The sequence below is a fragment of the Xenopus tropicalis genome, chromosome 3 (genome assembly GCF_000004195.4).
Source record: "Xenopus tropicalis strain Nigerian chromosome 3, UCB_Xtro_10.0, whole genome shotgun sequence".
Classification (NCBI taxonomy): Eukaryota; Metazoa; Chordata; class Amphibia; order Anura; family Pipidae; genus Xenopus; species Xenopus tropicalis.
This window is the reverse complement of record NC_030679.2, coordinates 122,726,980-122,742,934: the sequence shown is the minus strand read 5'-3', so window position 1 is coordinate 122,742,934 and position 15,955 is coordinate 122,726,980. Positions and strand designations below refer to the sequence as shown.

The following is a 15,955-nucleotide window of genomic DNA, read 5'->3' as shown; positions in this document are numbered from 1 at the left end:
TTATTTATAATTATTCCTAATGTCATTACAACGATGTGCAGAGCTGCTGTCTGGTGAAACTGTGTTCCAATATGTAGCGGTATCTTTTGGCAGCCTTTTAGTGGTCATACCATTCCTATTAGTATGTGCCTTTCCCAGGGCAGCACTCTAGTGTCCCAAAGAGCGTGTCTGTCTGCAGAGGCAACCCCCCTTGTACGTAACAGTTCCTTACAGTGAATATATGTGTTTTACCCATAATCAGATTTGGCTGATTTATTAATTATGAAGCCTTCCAATAGCTGGAGTGCAATTACCTAAACTTGTGGCCTCCATGGCCACATGGAAACCTCTAGACTGGGAATAACCCCTTGGACTGGGTGTGTCCCCCCCCCCTCTTAATTTGGTCTTTCCTTTAGTTAGCAAGCCAGTTGGTGACTTAGAGTAAGTTTGACTACCTTTATAACATAAAATTACCTCCATAATAATACTTTGCCACAGGTTTGGTTGCATTCTTCATGAGTTACACTATCCTTTGGGTAATTTGGGATTGGATATAGCGATCAGTCTATAAAACTGGACAAAAAGGATGGGGCTTATCACTAATTATCTACAGGAGTAGGCATAGGGATCTAGAGAGAGTGAGGGAGGGTCTACCCTCCAGTCTACAAATTACCTACCAAATAGCAGATTACAGCCCTCTTTTGGTACCCCCAGGAATTTTTTTCATGTTTATACTGCTCCCCAACTCTTTTTACATTTGAATGTTGCTCACGGAGAATAAAAAGTTTGGATACCCCTGATTTAAAAGATTACTTCAAGGTGGAAAGATAAAGACAGCATTCTGTTGAGTCTGTGTGCCTTCCATGGAGTGAGTGCTCTAATTAATAGGGCAGCTATTCAATAAGTGAGACTACATTCTAGTAACTTTTTATGCTTTCAAGTAAATCCGACCTTCCTTCTCTCTCATATGGCTTTTTTCCAGAAATTAGGTAATCTTCTAGAAAGTTGATTTGTTTTCAAGTGAATCTTCTTTGGCAAAAGTTTTGTTATTTGAACCAGCGATTCTATGCAATTGTTGGGCTGATTGTGCAAGAGCCATCAAGAGGGATTTTATTAGATACCATTTCAGTACAGGGATTAAAGTGTTGTTTATTAGTAGAATGGAATGTGCTGTGGAAAACATTTAGGCATTTAGCAAGCCTTGAATGAAAACTCTGCCATATTTTTGTCCCATATGCAACCAAAAAGCATAGGTATTGTGAAATTATCCTTATGCATATATATATATATAGAGAGAGAGAGAGAGAGAGAGTGATATGTATCAGGGTAAACACTTCTAAGAGCATAATAAGTACATACAATTAATTATTATTATTATTAACATTTATTTATAAAGCGCCAACATATTCCGCAGCGCTGTACAATAAGTGAGTTTTGTACATTGGACATACAGAGTAACATATAAAGCAACCAATAACTGATACAAGAGGTGAGGAGAGCCCTGCCCAAAAGAGCTTACAATCTACAAGGAGAAAGGGTTGAGACACAAGGTGATTAAAATACATCTACTGTTTTCACACTTAGGAAGAAGAGGATGATGGCCTTCCCAAGAAAAAATGGCCCACTGTGGATGCATCTTACTATGGGGGGAGAGGAGTTGGAGGTATCAAGAGAATGGAGGTAAGGCAACTATAAATATTATTGGAAAATAACATTAGGATGCAAATATAACTAGTTGACATTTCAGCTAGCCTTCTGTCATCTAATCTACAACCCTCGGTGTGGGCCGCTATGCTGAATATGTATTCAGTGGCCCTTCAATATGTAATTGATTATAACCAAATTTGTACATAAATTTCTGTGAGCAAAGGGATAGCATTGCTTTAGTCTATTTTATGTGCTGTGTTGGTTCCCTGCCTTGTAAATGCCATAACAAAGTCTTGGCATCTTGGGAATGTTTCAGACATGTAATCTGAATCTTAATTGACTGAAACTTGGGAACCTGTAGAACCATAGAGAACTCAGAGTAGCTGTCTGGTTTTACAGAATGTGGAATGCTGTGTGATATAATGGTGCTTAGGCCAAATAAATCTCATGTTAACTGCTAAGCTATGAAAATAGGGATAATTATATAGGCTCTACTATATGGCATTTATTTGAGTAGATATGTGAAAATTATACTTAACAGTGTTCTAAATGTCAGAACCCAAGCTTTGAACAGATAAAATCCACTGACAGCTGCAAATTCTTCTGTCAACCACCATTTTTATGCTAAAATCAGGCATATTTTTAGCACCATTTTGGATCCAGTTCAATGTTTTTAAATCTCCTTTATCACAAAATGTTTGATAGTTCATTGATAGTTACATTCTACAAGGGTACCACTATCATAGAGAAACATATATGTTTTGTGGGTAAATGGCTGTTATTGATGTACTTTAGTCACCATGGTGGCTCCAAATCTCAGCCTTGATGACAATAATGGCTGATTGGCATCTGTTATTGTGGAGGTACCAAAGGGCTACAAAATGCAGTACATAAATTATTGTCTATTTGTAAGACTGAACAAACCAAGGATTTATGTTTATAAAAAGTAAAAATGGAAACTCTCATTCAAGATTATGCCAGCACCCTGGAAGGTGTGGCGGGAAACATGTTTCCTCTTAAGAATTTAGGCCAAGGGCATCCACATAGAAATGTCTTCAGTATTAAGGCTACTGCAGGAAATACTGTCTCTGACAAGACTCTATTAGGGTGAAGACACACAGAGCTACTAGTAGCAAATAACATAGACAATTGATAATTGTCTCTACGTGTTTTTTAGCAGAGGCAATTCTCATTATTGTCTATGGCAGGGTATTTTCTGGCGTTTAGTAGCCGTGACAAGTAGCTGCTACTAAGTAGCTCCATGTGTCTTCACTCTAAAAGAAGGCTGAAGCTCAGTCAGACCACGGAATAGTAGACAACTAAATATTAGTGGCAGATTTGTCAAAATGTTAGCTTAGAGCTTAATACATAAAACTTACCTATGTTTTATTCATTCCTATGGGATTTTTAGAAGTGTATCTATCAAATGGCAAATTCTAACTTTTACCCATTTATAATGGGTGAAAATTCCATAGGATTGAATAGAACGTGGGTGAGTTTTTATGTATTAAGCTCCAAACTCCCATTTAGATAAATCTGCTCCAAGACTCTGAAAAGAAAACAAACAAACGTTTGGATTCTTTATTTTTAATTCTAGGTTCGTTGGGGGGAGAGAGGTTCAACAGAAGAGGGAGCTAAGCTGGAGAAAGCCAAAAATGCTAAGGTGAAGATGCCAGAGCAAGAATTTGAGTTTCCATCACCGAAGATTCTCAACAACAACCTTCCTAAATCAAACTCTTCTCGAAAGTGGTACTCTCCAATTAAGGTGGGCATCTGTGTATATTCTGTCATAATTACTAATTATGTCCAGTGTAAACTGGGTCAAAGCTTGTGGGTAATTACTGAAATCTGTGCAATGGCCAAGTGATGCCAGACTTCCTTTTCCAAACTATGTTTTAACACCAGCAACACCGTCTACTGGGGATATCGCTGGGGTTAAAATGTGGCTTAAAAGAGTAACCCCCATATGTAATAAAAGGCACTAAGTTTGCCCAGGTGCAGTAACTCATAGCAACCAATAAGATGTTTGCAGTTAAACAGGTGACAAGTAAATGCTACTTACTGATTGGTTGCTAAAGGTTACTACTCCTGGGCAAACTTACTACCATTTTTACATAAACCCCTTAGACTGATATTACTTGGCCATAGTAGTACTGCTATTATATTGCAATGTGTTGTCTCTTGTCATATACAGACCCCACAATCATTAAGAAGAAGTGGATATAATAATTTTGTGAATATTTACTATAAATAATAAGAGATGCAACATCAAAGAACTATTCTTTCCTATCCAACAGCACCACCTTTTCCCTCAATCATAAGAATGTTTCCTCTTGACTAAAAAACAGAAAGGGTCCAGTAATCACTGTAATGCAGCAGAAATATATTTTTGATTCTCAAATACTTTCAGTACCATTTGACCTGTTTTTAACTAACAGTTTTTCCATAGGGTGCATCAGTGCCAACTAACTCATTTGCACCATGCAAAAAAAAAATGGCTAGAACTCAAGCTTCTCCTTTTCTCTCAGTTTTCCTTTTCACTGCAGAAGCCTGACTGTAATACAATGCAGATGTCATACAAAGAACTCAGTGAAGCCAATGGGCAGGCTGCAGGCCATGGAAATATCTTAAAAAGCCAATGGGCCTCTCATGGGACCCTACAGTTGTTGGAGACATGTGCATTGACAGTTTGGTGCTCCAGTGGTTCTTAGACAGTGAACTTTGTGTCATTAAACTAGCTTGTGCGATACATTAATATTTAGTATAGACATTCAGCAGCAACATATTGCTCACAGTAATATGTGTTCCAGTACTTATAGCAATCTTCAGCAGTCACAGGGCACAGCTTGAGATGCCTATAGATCCCACTCTTCAGTGTTCATCCCCTCAGCCTTACTTACCTGTTTTCATAGAGCATTTGCTTCAGATTTAACCCTAATAAAGTCCTCTGCCCTATCTCCACTGGGCATTATACCCCAGAACTGTGATGTTGGCCCCCTGGCAGTAGCACGTTCTGCACTAGCAATGTGGCCTCTTACTTTGACCTACTTCAATGCTGAAAAAGTTTTGCATGGGGTGGGTGGAGGGGGTGGCATTGGAGTTCTGCCTCAGACAGCAACAGCCCCAGAGATGCCACTAAGTCTAGCTTGAAAGTCAGTTAGGGTAAGATTTATGGGGGAAATTATTATTATTATTATCTTGAAACCATGGCTGATACGTGGGACTGACTAAAGGTTGGACCCTCTGAGAGGGACTTGAATTGTAAAAGTCTAATCACTGATATACTGTAGGCCTACACTACATACCCAATCCTCAGTGGCATAATCCGCTTATCCTGGAAAATTCCAAGTCTCACCCATTAAGTGATTGTTTTTTACTTTGATTATTGAAGGGATTTTGTCACAGGAAAACATGTTTTTTACAAAAAGCATCTGTTATTAGAGCTTCTCCAGCAGAATCCTGCATTGAAATCTGTTTTTCAAAAGAACAAACAAAATGTTTATATTTAATTTTGAAATTTGACATGGAGTTAGGCATATTCTTAGTTTCCCAGGTGCCACAGCCTGTGACCTGTGCTCTGATAAACTTCAGTCTCACTTTACTGCTGCGCTGCAAGTTGGAGTGATATCAAGCCCCTCCCTTTCCCCCCAGTAGACAATCAGCAGAACAGTGGGATGGTAACAAGGTAACAGCTCCCTGACATGTGCATTGCAAAAAATGCCCCACCTAGTGGTAGATATAGCACTGAATAGAAAAAATCAAAGTCCGGGTCACCCAATTCATGACTTCTACACTTACACTGAGTAGGAGAAACAACAGGTTACCTGAAAGCAGTTCTAATGTGTAGCGCTGGCTCCTTCTGAAAGCTTAGACTCAGGCACAATGCACTGAGATGGCGCCTACACACCAATTTTACAGCTACAAAATACATTTGTTGGTTCAAGAACAACATTTTAAATGGTAGAGTGAATTATTTTCAATCTGAACAGTGTAATATAGTAAAAAACAATATAAAAATCGTGACATTGAGCATGTGCAGTGTCCCTGACAGTTCTAACAGAATCCAAGATGAGGAGCTCCTGTAACAACTGAAAATTCCTATACCATTACTACTATAGAGATGCTGAAACTTTTAGCTAGTGCATTTATAGCCATATTTATTTTATTGGGTTTAGTTCTCCTTTAATTCAACTTTTTGCAGAAGCAAGACATTCTGTATTTAGAACGCATTCATTCTTACCATATGCCCACTTCATAAAAGCCAACCAAAAAATATCCTTTTCGTTTGTTCATTCTTGAAGACGGCCTTGATAAAATGCCCATGACAGCAATGAATCAGACCTCCAACATGCTGCCGTTTGATATGAACCACATGCTCATTTTTGTTGACATGAGCATAGCTTCTCCGGCTACAGCTTGGCAGTATATTCAGGATCATGTGAACCAGGAATTTGTTTTCTCTGCCTTGGAAACGTGAGCACAACATGTTATGGAGACTTTTTGGATGAGCACTACAGAGGAAATCATTGAACGTACCATCATTTTACAGAAACAGGAAATTCATATGTTGACAACAAGGATCTTCGGCAGTGGAAACTGTTCGTAACTTGGCGAGGTATCTTCGTCTATAAGGAATGGGTTTCAGTCATCTGACGCCAATGTAATTCAGCAGGATAAAGATTCTCCAGTCCCCTCATTTAGCCCTTATCATACTAACTGTAGCTTGAACAAATATACTTTCAACCAATATTAGAGGTGATGGCTGAATGTTTTTGAAGAGTTTCAAGGAGAAATATATGGTCAATGTCAGCCAACGATCTCACTTATATTGTTAATGTTTCCTGTATCGCATTTTAACTTAAACAAATCAAATAGTTTAACAACAACACATCTTTTATCTTTGCATTTACTCCATCCATTTCGCTCCCCTGAAACAAGAGTTCTTGGTGACATAATGAGCTCTGTATAATAAGTTTTTCCTTCCCCTCATTTCTGCTTGTCTAATACAGTGTATAACAGATATGGAGCACACTGACATAGTCTGTCAGTAAGATCCGCTCGCTTGGTAAGGTAGCCGAGTGAGTGGATCTTCTCCCGATATCCCCAACTACAAGTGGGCGATATTGGGGTAATTCAGTCATTTGGCCCTGGGGCCAAACTATTGAATTAGAACAGCAGGTATTGGCACCGTCGGTTGTGGTACCCAATCAATAAACCTGCCTGATTGAGATCTGGGAGATTTCAGCCCGTCGTTCATGCCCATGCACAGGCAAATAAGCTGCTGAATTGGCCTAAAGAGCCGATATCACCAGCTAAAATCGGCCCGTGTATGGCCACCTTTAGATGCAGTGAGTGTAAATTGCTTTTTTATTAATTTGCACTATTTATGTCAACTAATAAACAATACAATTAGCAATAGGTTTCCTTTTATCTAAATATATAGGCTGAACCTATATTTCTTCTTAATGTGTTCTATGTATTCTGTTAGTGTTGAACATAGGCAGGTGATGATGGATTTGGTACTTCGGATTTCCTTGGAATAGTAGCTTATTTCCTGTAATAGCAATAATAAGAAGATACTTGATACAGTAAAACTAAATCTGAAAGGGACTTTGGATGTTCCTTTTTATTCAGGTTATTTATAATAAATTCATCCCTCCCCAGAACTACTATTATCAGTGTTTATGTATTAGGGAAGGTGATAATAGTGCCGCCATTTTGGACATGAAACACATGAAGCCATTCCTTGCTATAGGTCAAACTAAAAGGTTTAGGCGGTTATATAATACAGGGCCGGAACTAGGGGTAGGCAGAAGAGGCAGCTGCCTAGGGCGCAAATACTGGGGGGCGCCAGGCAGGATCCTCTCCTGCCTACCCCTAGCTCCTTTTTCATTGCCCCCGACGCTTGTCAATACGCGGTGGGGGCAATGAACTATCTTGTAGCCACCGCCCCCCCCCCCCCTAGAACTGCGCATGCGTGCTGAAACGCGAGGGGGGGGGGCGGAAGGTGCAGGGGCGAGGTGGCCGACCCGGTTGCCTAGGGCGCCCGGTCGGCTTGGCCCGCCCCTGATATAATAAAAGGCACTAAGTTAGCCCAGGAGCAATAACCCATAGCAACCAATCAGCTGGTAGAATTTACTAGTCACCTGTTTAAAAGCAAACATCTTATCTGTTGCTATGGGTTACTGCTACTGGGCAAACATAGTGCCTTTAATTACATATTAGAGGGGGTTATAGGCAGATAGGGAGTGTTCTTTTTCCCCATAAAAACAATCAGCGCACCAGAGGTCACCCCTATAGATTAGAGGAAAGGAACTTCCATTTGAAGCAGCGTAGGTGGTTTTTCACGGTGAGGGCAGTGAGGTTATGGAATGCCCTTCCTAGTGATGTGGTAATGGCAGATTCTGTTAATGCCTATAGGAGGGGCCTGGATAACTTCTTGAACAAGTATAATATCCAAGGCTATTGTGATACTAATATCTACAGTTAGTATTACTGGTTGTATATATAGTTTATGTATGTGAGTGTATAGATAGGTAAGTATAAGTTTGAGTGTGCTGGGTTTACTTGGAAGGGTTGAACTTGATGGACTCTGGTCTTTTTTCAACCCTATGTAACTATGTAACATATGGGGGCAAGTATTTATAGTGGCTGTTGCCTTACTTTTTATCTTGGGCCCCCCCATTTTATGATTTCGGGTTATCTGAACCCAAGGCTGCTGGTTCAAGATGGCACACCTCACTTTCATATCAATTTAGGTAAGAGCCTACCCTATTATACATAAGGTTATACTGTTTGATTCCACAAATTGCCCTGAGCCTACCTGTGCCTGAAAGCAGCCCTGGAGCAGAGGTACAGTATGTATTTGAACCATAGATTCAGCCCAGGTCTATTGAGTGGATATATAATGTCTGATAAAGAGATGTAACTTTTTTAAAACTTGCCTTCTTAAAATATAAGGTAACTAGTAAACGTTATCAAGTTTTGTTTTTCTTTTCCTGAGCTATGGCTGCCACTGTGCAGGGCTGTAGTACTGTGTAGATAAAGCGCAATAACAAAGTCACAGCTTGTTCATCACATATGTTGCAAATCTGGACAGGACCTACAGAGCAGCTCTACTGTTAGTTTGGATGTCAAACAACCTAATGTTGTAAAATGATTTCCCTCTATAGTGTTCACATTTAGTTGCCAATTGGGAACTCTCTCAGTTTCAGCATCAAGGAAAATGTGGATAGCGCCAATGTGAATCTCAGGGCTGAGTATATTGCAATGCTGCTTCACATCTCCAGCCAGCAGCTATCTAAGGATGTAGTGAATTTATCTACAGGGTCACAGGCCGATAACATGGCTTCCACTGCTCCTACTTTTACAGTTACATTCATCCAAAAACTGTTGAATTCCAGCTTGTTCTGAGAGATCGTAGAATTCTATATCTCAATCCAGAAATGGTTGTAATAAAAGGGTTAATTCCCCGTAATACCCAGCAGGGACTTCATGGTACCAGAATTGTTTGGAAATTTTTCTTGACATTTGTTCTGCGGGATTGAAATGTTTTTTATTAAATTGAAGCAGATCCTACATCTTTATACTGGCACGGCTGTGCTTTTCTTAACTGGTCTAGTCCAGATGTCACGTTGTGTGCAGCAGTGTTGTGTAACCCTGTAACCTGCTAGATGTTTCCTTTGTGAATTTGTTGGTTTTGGTGCAGAATTTGAATTTCGATCTTGTCACTTGATTTTGATTTAGAGGTTTTTATCTGGGCAGAGGATTGAGCTTTTGTTGTTTCTTTTAGGGCAGAACTGGGATCCAGGTAGTATAAATATATAGTGCTTAGGCGTTGTTAGGGCACTGGGAATTCATATTTAGTGTGGCATGTTGTGGGCCCCAAATGTTACACCAGTACAGGGTCCTAGGGGTAAAAGTGGACTTTGTATGTAGCCCTGGTTCAGTATGTAGCCCTGGTTCAGTATGTAGCCCTAGTTCTGTATGTAGCCCTGGTTCTGTATATAGCCCTGGTTCTGTATGTAGCTCTGGTTCTGTATGTAGCTCTAGTTCTGTATGTAGCCCTGGTTCTGTATGTAGCCCTAGTTCTGTATGTAGCCCTGGTTCTGTATGTAGCCCTGGTTCTGTATGCAACCCTGGTTCTGTATGTAGCTCTAGTTCTGTATGTAGCCCTGGTTCTGTATGTAGCCCTGGTTCTGTATGTAGCCCTGGTTCTGTATGTAGCCCTGGTTCTGTATGTAGCCCTTGTTCTGTATGTAGCCCTGGTTCAGTATGCAGCCCTGGTTCTGTATGCAACCCTGGTTCTGTATGTAGCCCTGGTTCTGTATGTAGCCCTGGTTCAGTATGTAGCCCTGGCTCTGTATGCAACCCTGGTTCAGTATGTAGCCCTGGTTCTGTATGTAGCCCTGGTTCTGTATGTAGCCCTGGTTCTGTATGCAACCCTGGTTCAGTATGTAGCCCTGGTTCAGTATGTAGCCCTGGTTCTGTATGCAACCCTGGTTCAGTATGTAGCCCTGGTTCAGTATGTAGCCCTGGTTCTGTATGCAACCCTGGTTCTGTATGCAGCCCTGGTTCTGTATGTAGCTTTGGTTCTGTATGTAGCTTTGGTTCGGTATGCAGCCCTGGTTCTGTATATAGCCCTGGTTCTGTATGTAGCTTTGGTTCGGTATGCAGCCCTGGTTCTGTATGTAGCCCTGGTTCAGTATGTAGCCCTGGTTCTGTATGTAGCCCTGGTTCTGTATGTAACCCTGGTTCTGTATGCAGCCCTGGTTCTGTATGTAGCCCTGGTTCTGTATGTAGCCCTGGTTCTGTATGTAGCCCTGGTTCTGTATGTAGCCCTGGTTCTGTATGCAGCCCTGGTTCTGTATGCAGCCCTGGTTCTGTATGCAGCCCTGGTTCTGTATGCAGCCCTGGTTCTGTATGCAACCCTGGTTCAGTATGCAGCCCTGGTTCTGTATGCAGCCCTGGTTCTGTATGCAACCCTGGTTCAGTATGTAGCCCTGGTTCTGTATGTAGCCCTGGTTCTGTATGTAGCCCTGGTTCAGTATGTAGCCCTGGTTCTGTATGTAGCCCTGGTTCTGTATGTAGCCCTGGTTCAGTATGTAGCCCTGGTTCTGTATGTAGCCCTGGTTCTGTATGTAGCCCTGGTTCAGTATGTAGCCCTGGTTCTGTATGTAGCCCTGGTTCTGTATGTAGCCCTGGTTCTGTATGTAGCCCTGGTTCAGTATGTAGCCCTGGTTCTGTATGTAGCCCTGGTTCTGTATGTAGCCCTGGTTCTGTATGTAGCCCTGGTTCTGTATGTAGCCCTGGTTCAGTATGTAGCCCTGGTTCTGTATGTAGCCCTGGTTCTGTATGTAGCCCTGGTTCAGTATGTAGCCCTGGTTCTGTATGTAGCCCTGGTTCTGTATGTAGCCCTGGTTCAGTATGTAGCCCTGGTTCTGTATGTAGCCCTGGTTCTGTATGTAGCCCTGGTTCAGTATGTAGCCCTGGTTCTGTATGTAGCCCTGGTTCTGTATGTAGCCCTGGTTCAGTATGTAGCCCTGGTTCGGTATGCAGCCCTGGTTCTGTATGTAGCCCTGGTTCAGTATGTAGCCCTGGTTCAGTATGTAGCCCTGGTTCAGTATGTAGCCCTGGTTCTGTATGTAGCTCTGGTTCTGTATGTAGCCCTGGTTCTGTATGTAGCTTTGGGAATGTAGGGTTGCCATGGCTGACCCTTCTGCATGTGCACATAGGAATCTTTTAGCCCCCACCTAATGTAAGATTGTCACTAAAAGGTCAAGGTTTATTTGCTCAGTACCGATTGGTGAACACATAATCAGTATTAGAGTAGGACAGGGGGGTAGTTGGTCCTTATACTGAGGGAGCCCTTTGGCCTGAATGCCTTTGGTGAAAGTACAAATAACATAATATTCCATAATTCTATGTTAATATTTATCACATACAGAACTAATTTAGCTCATGTACATCTTCATATCTTTGTGCTTTTTGATTTGCAGGGAAAACTGGATGCATTGTGGGTCCTGTTAAGGAAAGGATACAGCCGAGTGTCTGTAATGCGCCCTCAGCCTGGAGACAAGGTAGTGTCACTCTTTAACTAATGAATAACTGGGGGCAGCCATGATGACTTTTCTATTTCATCCACAAAAACATGTCTGCCTTCCTGCTTATTTACTTTCTATTTATGAATAATGATAATGTCTATTCCAGACTGGCTTACCAGCTCCAAGCCATTCTATTGCTCTCGTACCAAGCTTCCCAAAAAGATGTCCATCAACTTATTGCCATTTCCTGTAGAACCAGTGCTGTTCAATATTTTCATGTTGTGGGCCAACTATCCACTACTGTGCATGTTTGGGGCTGGAATACAATAACATTTAAGTAAACAAGTTAAGGGAATGCCCTTGGAGGCCTAAATATGCCCAGCAGGTCTACAGTTGAAGAGAAAATAAAATGGGAACCATGTGCTATATGCAAAGATAACAAGCTACCGGCATTTATAGGCAGATGCAGTGGGGAACAAGTCACTTTTGTTTATCATTTCAAAGATCATTTGATCTTTGACACAATAAACCTGAGGGACTTGTTCCCCACTGCAACTGCTTTGAAGTGCCGGTAGCTTGTTATCTTTGCAGCAGGCTACTGTTATCCTTATGTGGTAACCATGTGCTCTATGCATGCTCAACGAGCCGATGCGGTCCCCAATCCGAATGAATCTTTTAACCTACCCGATAGATATCTGTCCAATTTCCGGCCTCCGTGGTGGAGGGCCGATAATGGAAGCTAATTTTGACCACTCCCCTTTTTAAAACCACACCCACTTGAAACCACACCCATGTTTTCGAATGACCATAGCCATATTAATGGTGGTAGTACAGCAAAACCCTGCCATACTCTGCCTTCCCTACCCTGCCTGTGTGTGCCATACTCTGCCTTCCCTACCCTGCCTGTGTGTGCCATACTCTGCCTTCCCTACCCTGCCTGTGTGTGCCATACTCTGCCTTCCCTACCCTGCCTGTGTGTGCCATACTCTGCCTGCCCTACCCTGCCTGTGTGTGCCATACTCTGCCTGCCCTACCCTGCCTGTGTGTGCCATACTCTGCCTGCCCTACCCTGCCTGTGTGTGCCATACTCTGCCTGCCCTATGCTTCCTGTGTGCCATACTCTGCCTTCCCTACCCTGCCTGTGTGTGCCATACTCTGCCTTCCCTACCCTGCCTGTGTGTGCCATACTCTGCCTTCCCTACCCTGCCTGTGTGTGCCATACTCTGCCTGCCCTATGCTGCCTGTGTGTGCCATACTCTGCCTGCCCTACCCTGCCTGTGTGTGCCATACTCTGCCTTCCCTACCCTGCCTGTGTGTGCCATACTCTGCCTGCCCTACCCTGCCTGTGTATGCCATACTCTGCCTTCCCTACCCTGCCTGTGTGTGCCATACTCTGCCTTCCCTACCCTGCCTGTGTATGCCATACTCTGCCTTCCCTACCCTGCCTGTGTGTGCCATACTCTGCCTGTCCTATGCTGCCTGTGTGTATGGCACATACAGGCAGCATAGGGCAAGCAGAGTATGGCACACACAGGCAGCCTACAGTGACGCAATGCTGGCACTGCTCCTACAGTCTGCACAATAACTATATATTAAAAAATGTTTTAATTGCAGTACCACCTCAGTATATGTTCTTTTTATAGTTTGCAGGGTTTATTTTTGGGTTTCTCCTACAATCTGTCTGAGGTGTGAACAGGTGAACAATGGGGGGTGATTACAGCCTGAGCCTGAGGTGTGAACACTGCAGGGGGTAGAACAATTAAAAGGTGTGAACAACACAGGGGATTACATTTTTAAAAAATACAGCCTGATTACAGCCTGAATCTGAGGTGTTAACCATGCAGGGGGCCAGTACTGATACCATTTAAAGCTTACACAAAGGTAAGCCATCAAAGCAGCCAGACAGGTGGGGGGCCACACAGAGGGCCGCCAGTTGGACAGCACTGGTCTAATGGAATGACTTCTATGAAACCAGTCGCTTGCACTGATTCTTTCTGTTTCTCAAAATTGATGAGATACCTAATACAGCTCTGGATCATTATCTATCTAAGCCCTCAGTGCCTGTGCATTAAACATGCTTGATCTACATCTCAACCAGTTTGTTTTATAAATAATGTGCTCTCTAGCAATAAGTCAAGGGGACTGTTGCAGGAGATGAGCAGCAGCTAATACCAATAGACAATACTCTCTGTTGTCCATACAAACAAGGGCAGCATCTCCTCACTCCAACTGTGCTGTTCATGTGTAAATCCAGGTTTAAAATTTATCTTAGGAACTCTATTATACATGTTACTATGCACATGTAACTGTGATACAAACATTTATGAACTGGTTTAACAAAACATTAGTACATACTTGCAGAGCTGTCGACCAACCCCATGGCATGAGTGAAATTATCATCCACTCCAGGCCTTTTTGAGACCTTATTTCATGTTATCGTTTAGTGTGAAATGGAGTTCAGGCCTAAAAAAAACAGGTTCTCTCATTATTATCTCCCTCATGACATGGGGTTGGTTGACAGCGCTATACTTGGTGGCCCAGAGGTGCAGAGGAACCAGTGGGATCCTGACTAATTGAAATCTGAATACATGTTTGTGGAACTGGTCATCTTCCAAAGGTTTGGGAGCCCATTAACTTCAAGATGCTCCGTTACTAGGGTTGTCAGTCACTAAACCAAAAAGGTGTATTTTAGGAAGTGGCTCTTACTATGCAAACTAGTGATCAACACTGGTATAATAATAAATATAGAGATGCTTTGTATATTAATCATGTTCCCCCTCAGTGGTTTGCTTAATAAACATGCTCTGCCTCAGTTAAAAAACATTTATTTATACAATTTCAATTGACATATTATGTATTTTATGTTCCAGTCAGTGCTGGAGGGGAATTTTCCTTTTTTCCCTGCACTATATCTGCTGTATTGTCAATGTGCCAGAATGCATCACGTCTGGGAGCTTCTGGCCAATGTTAACACTAATTGTAAATGCATGAGCAGCATGAAGGATGGGTCCAATCATATACTGAAATATCAATCATATTTCTATGGAAAGTGTCTGCCCCCCACCATGCTGAATTGTATTAACTATAGGATATTCTGTCCAAAGGCTACTCTAGATACAAATGAACTCAAAAGAACCCCATTGCAGACTACTGCACTTTGTCAGTGGGGGGATGCTGTTATTTTTCCCTGAATTTTGGTCATCAGGTCTCCCACTTGATCAAATTATTTCTGTATTTAGACTAATTAATCAAATGGTCTTTTTGAACCTTTTTTTGAAACTTCCCCCCCCCCCCTCTACTGTACTTGATGAAGGATGTCCTATCCTAAACATGTTGAGCCGACTGAAGAATCGGTAGATACTAATGAAGAGTCTCCTTTGTTTGGGGTTACTAAATCAGTAACCTAATCTGTGTTTTTTACAGTGAGTGTTTATAAACCATGTTAGAGCACATGGGAAAAGTCAAAGTTGTTTAGACAGCAACACAACCTGTGTGAAGTTTGTGTGAAGAGCTCACTGGTCCAGCTTGTTACTTAATATATTAATGCTTGCACACCCCTTGGCTAGAGCCATGCTGATGGTTGTTTGCATAGGCAGAGAGTACTGAAGATTTAGATTAGGCTTAGCCTCCCCAAAAAGAGACCAACTGCTATATATATATTTATATATAGTAATAAGTTATTTAGGGAAAGTCTTTTATGGGTAGGGTCCCCATACACCCTCTTCCCTTGGTTGCTTTCTATACCTTTATAAAAATTGGAAATTCATTTTTAATAGACTATGGGTAGTTGGAATGGAAATGTACATTCAGGACCCTGGACAGCAGGACTTATACTGAGGTCTTGCAGTACTTCTTTGTGGAGCTCCTCACTGTAGAGTCTACAGATTGGCAGTCAAAACAGAGTTCATTCCAAGAAACATCAATGAGAATGCCTATTCCTTTAGGGAATGCAGCTGCAAAACTTTGTATGAACCACAACAGCTTAGCAGATGTTCTAAATGTGCTTAATTCTGTGAAAAATCAGAAAACTGTTGGGGGTTTGTGAGAAATAAACAGGTACAACATATTATTTTTTGCATGAATATTGGTTGTGTACTTACCTAACTAAAAAGCATTTCAATCATCACATTATTCTATTCAGTAATCCTATTCATTATCTTTTAAGATGGGAGTCCTCTCTTAGGGGATGGGGGTCCTCTTTACCAGGTATTGTTGTGTTTGGTATCATGCAGCCTGGGCATTTCATGCTGTGCTCCACTTACTCCACAGCCTAATTAATAGCGCAG

The 15,955-nt window shown here is 41.8% G+C and overlaps 1 protein-coding gene across 1 annotated transcript in view; it reads left to right on the top strand.

Moving 5' to 3' along the window:
- antxr1 (ANTXR cell adhesion molecule 1) overlaps window positions 1–15,955 on the top strand; it is a 92,281-nt gene that overhangs the window by 62,733 nt on the left and 13,593 nt on the right. Inside the window, exons 15-17 of the mRNA XM_002935307.5 lie at window positions 1,564–1,659; window positions 3,224–3,391; window positions 11,625–11,705. Coding sequence (XP_002935353.2) covers window positions 1,564–1,659; window positions 3,224–3,391; window positions 11,625–11,705 — 345 coding nt within the window. The remainder of the gene's footprint in view (window positions 1–1,563; window positions 1,660–3,223; window positions 3,392–11,624; window positions 11,706–15,955) is intronic.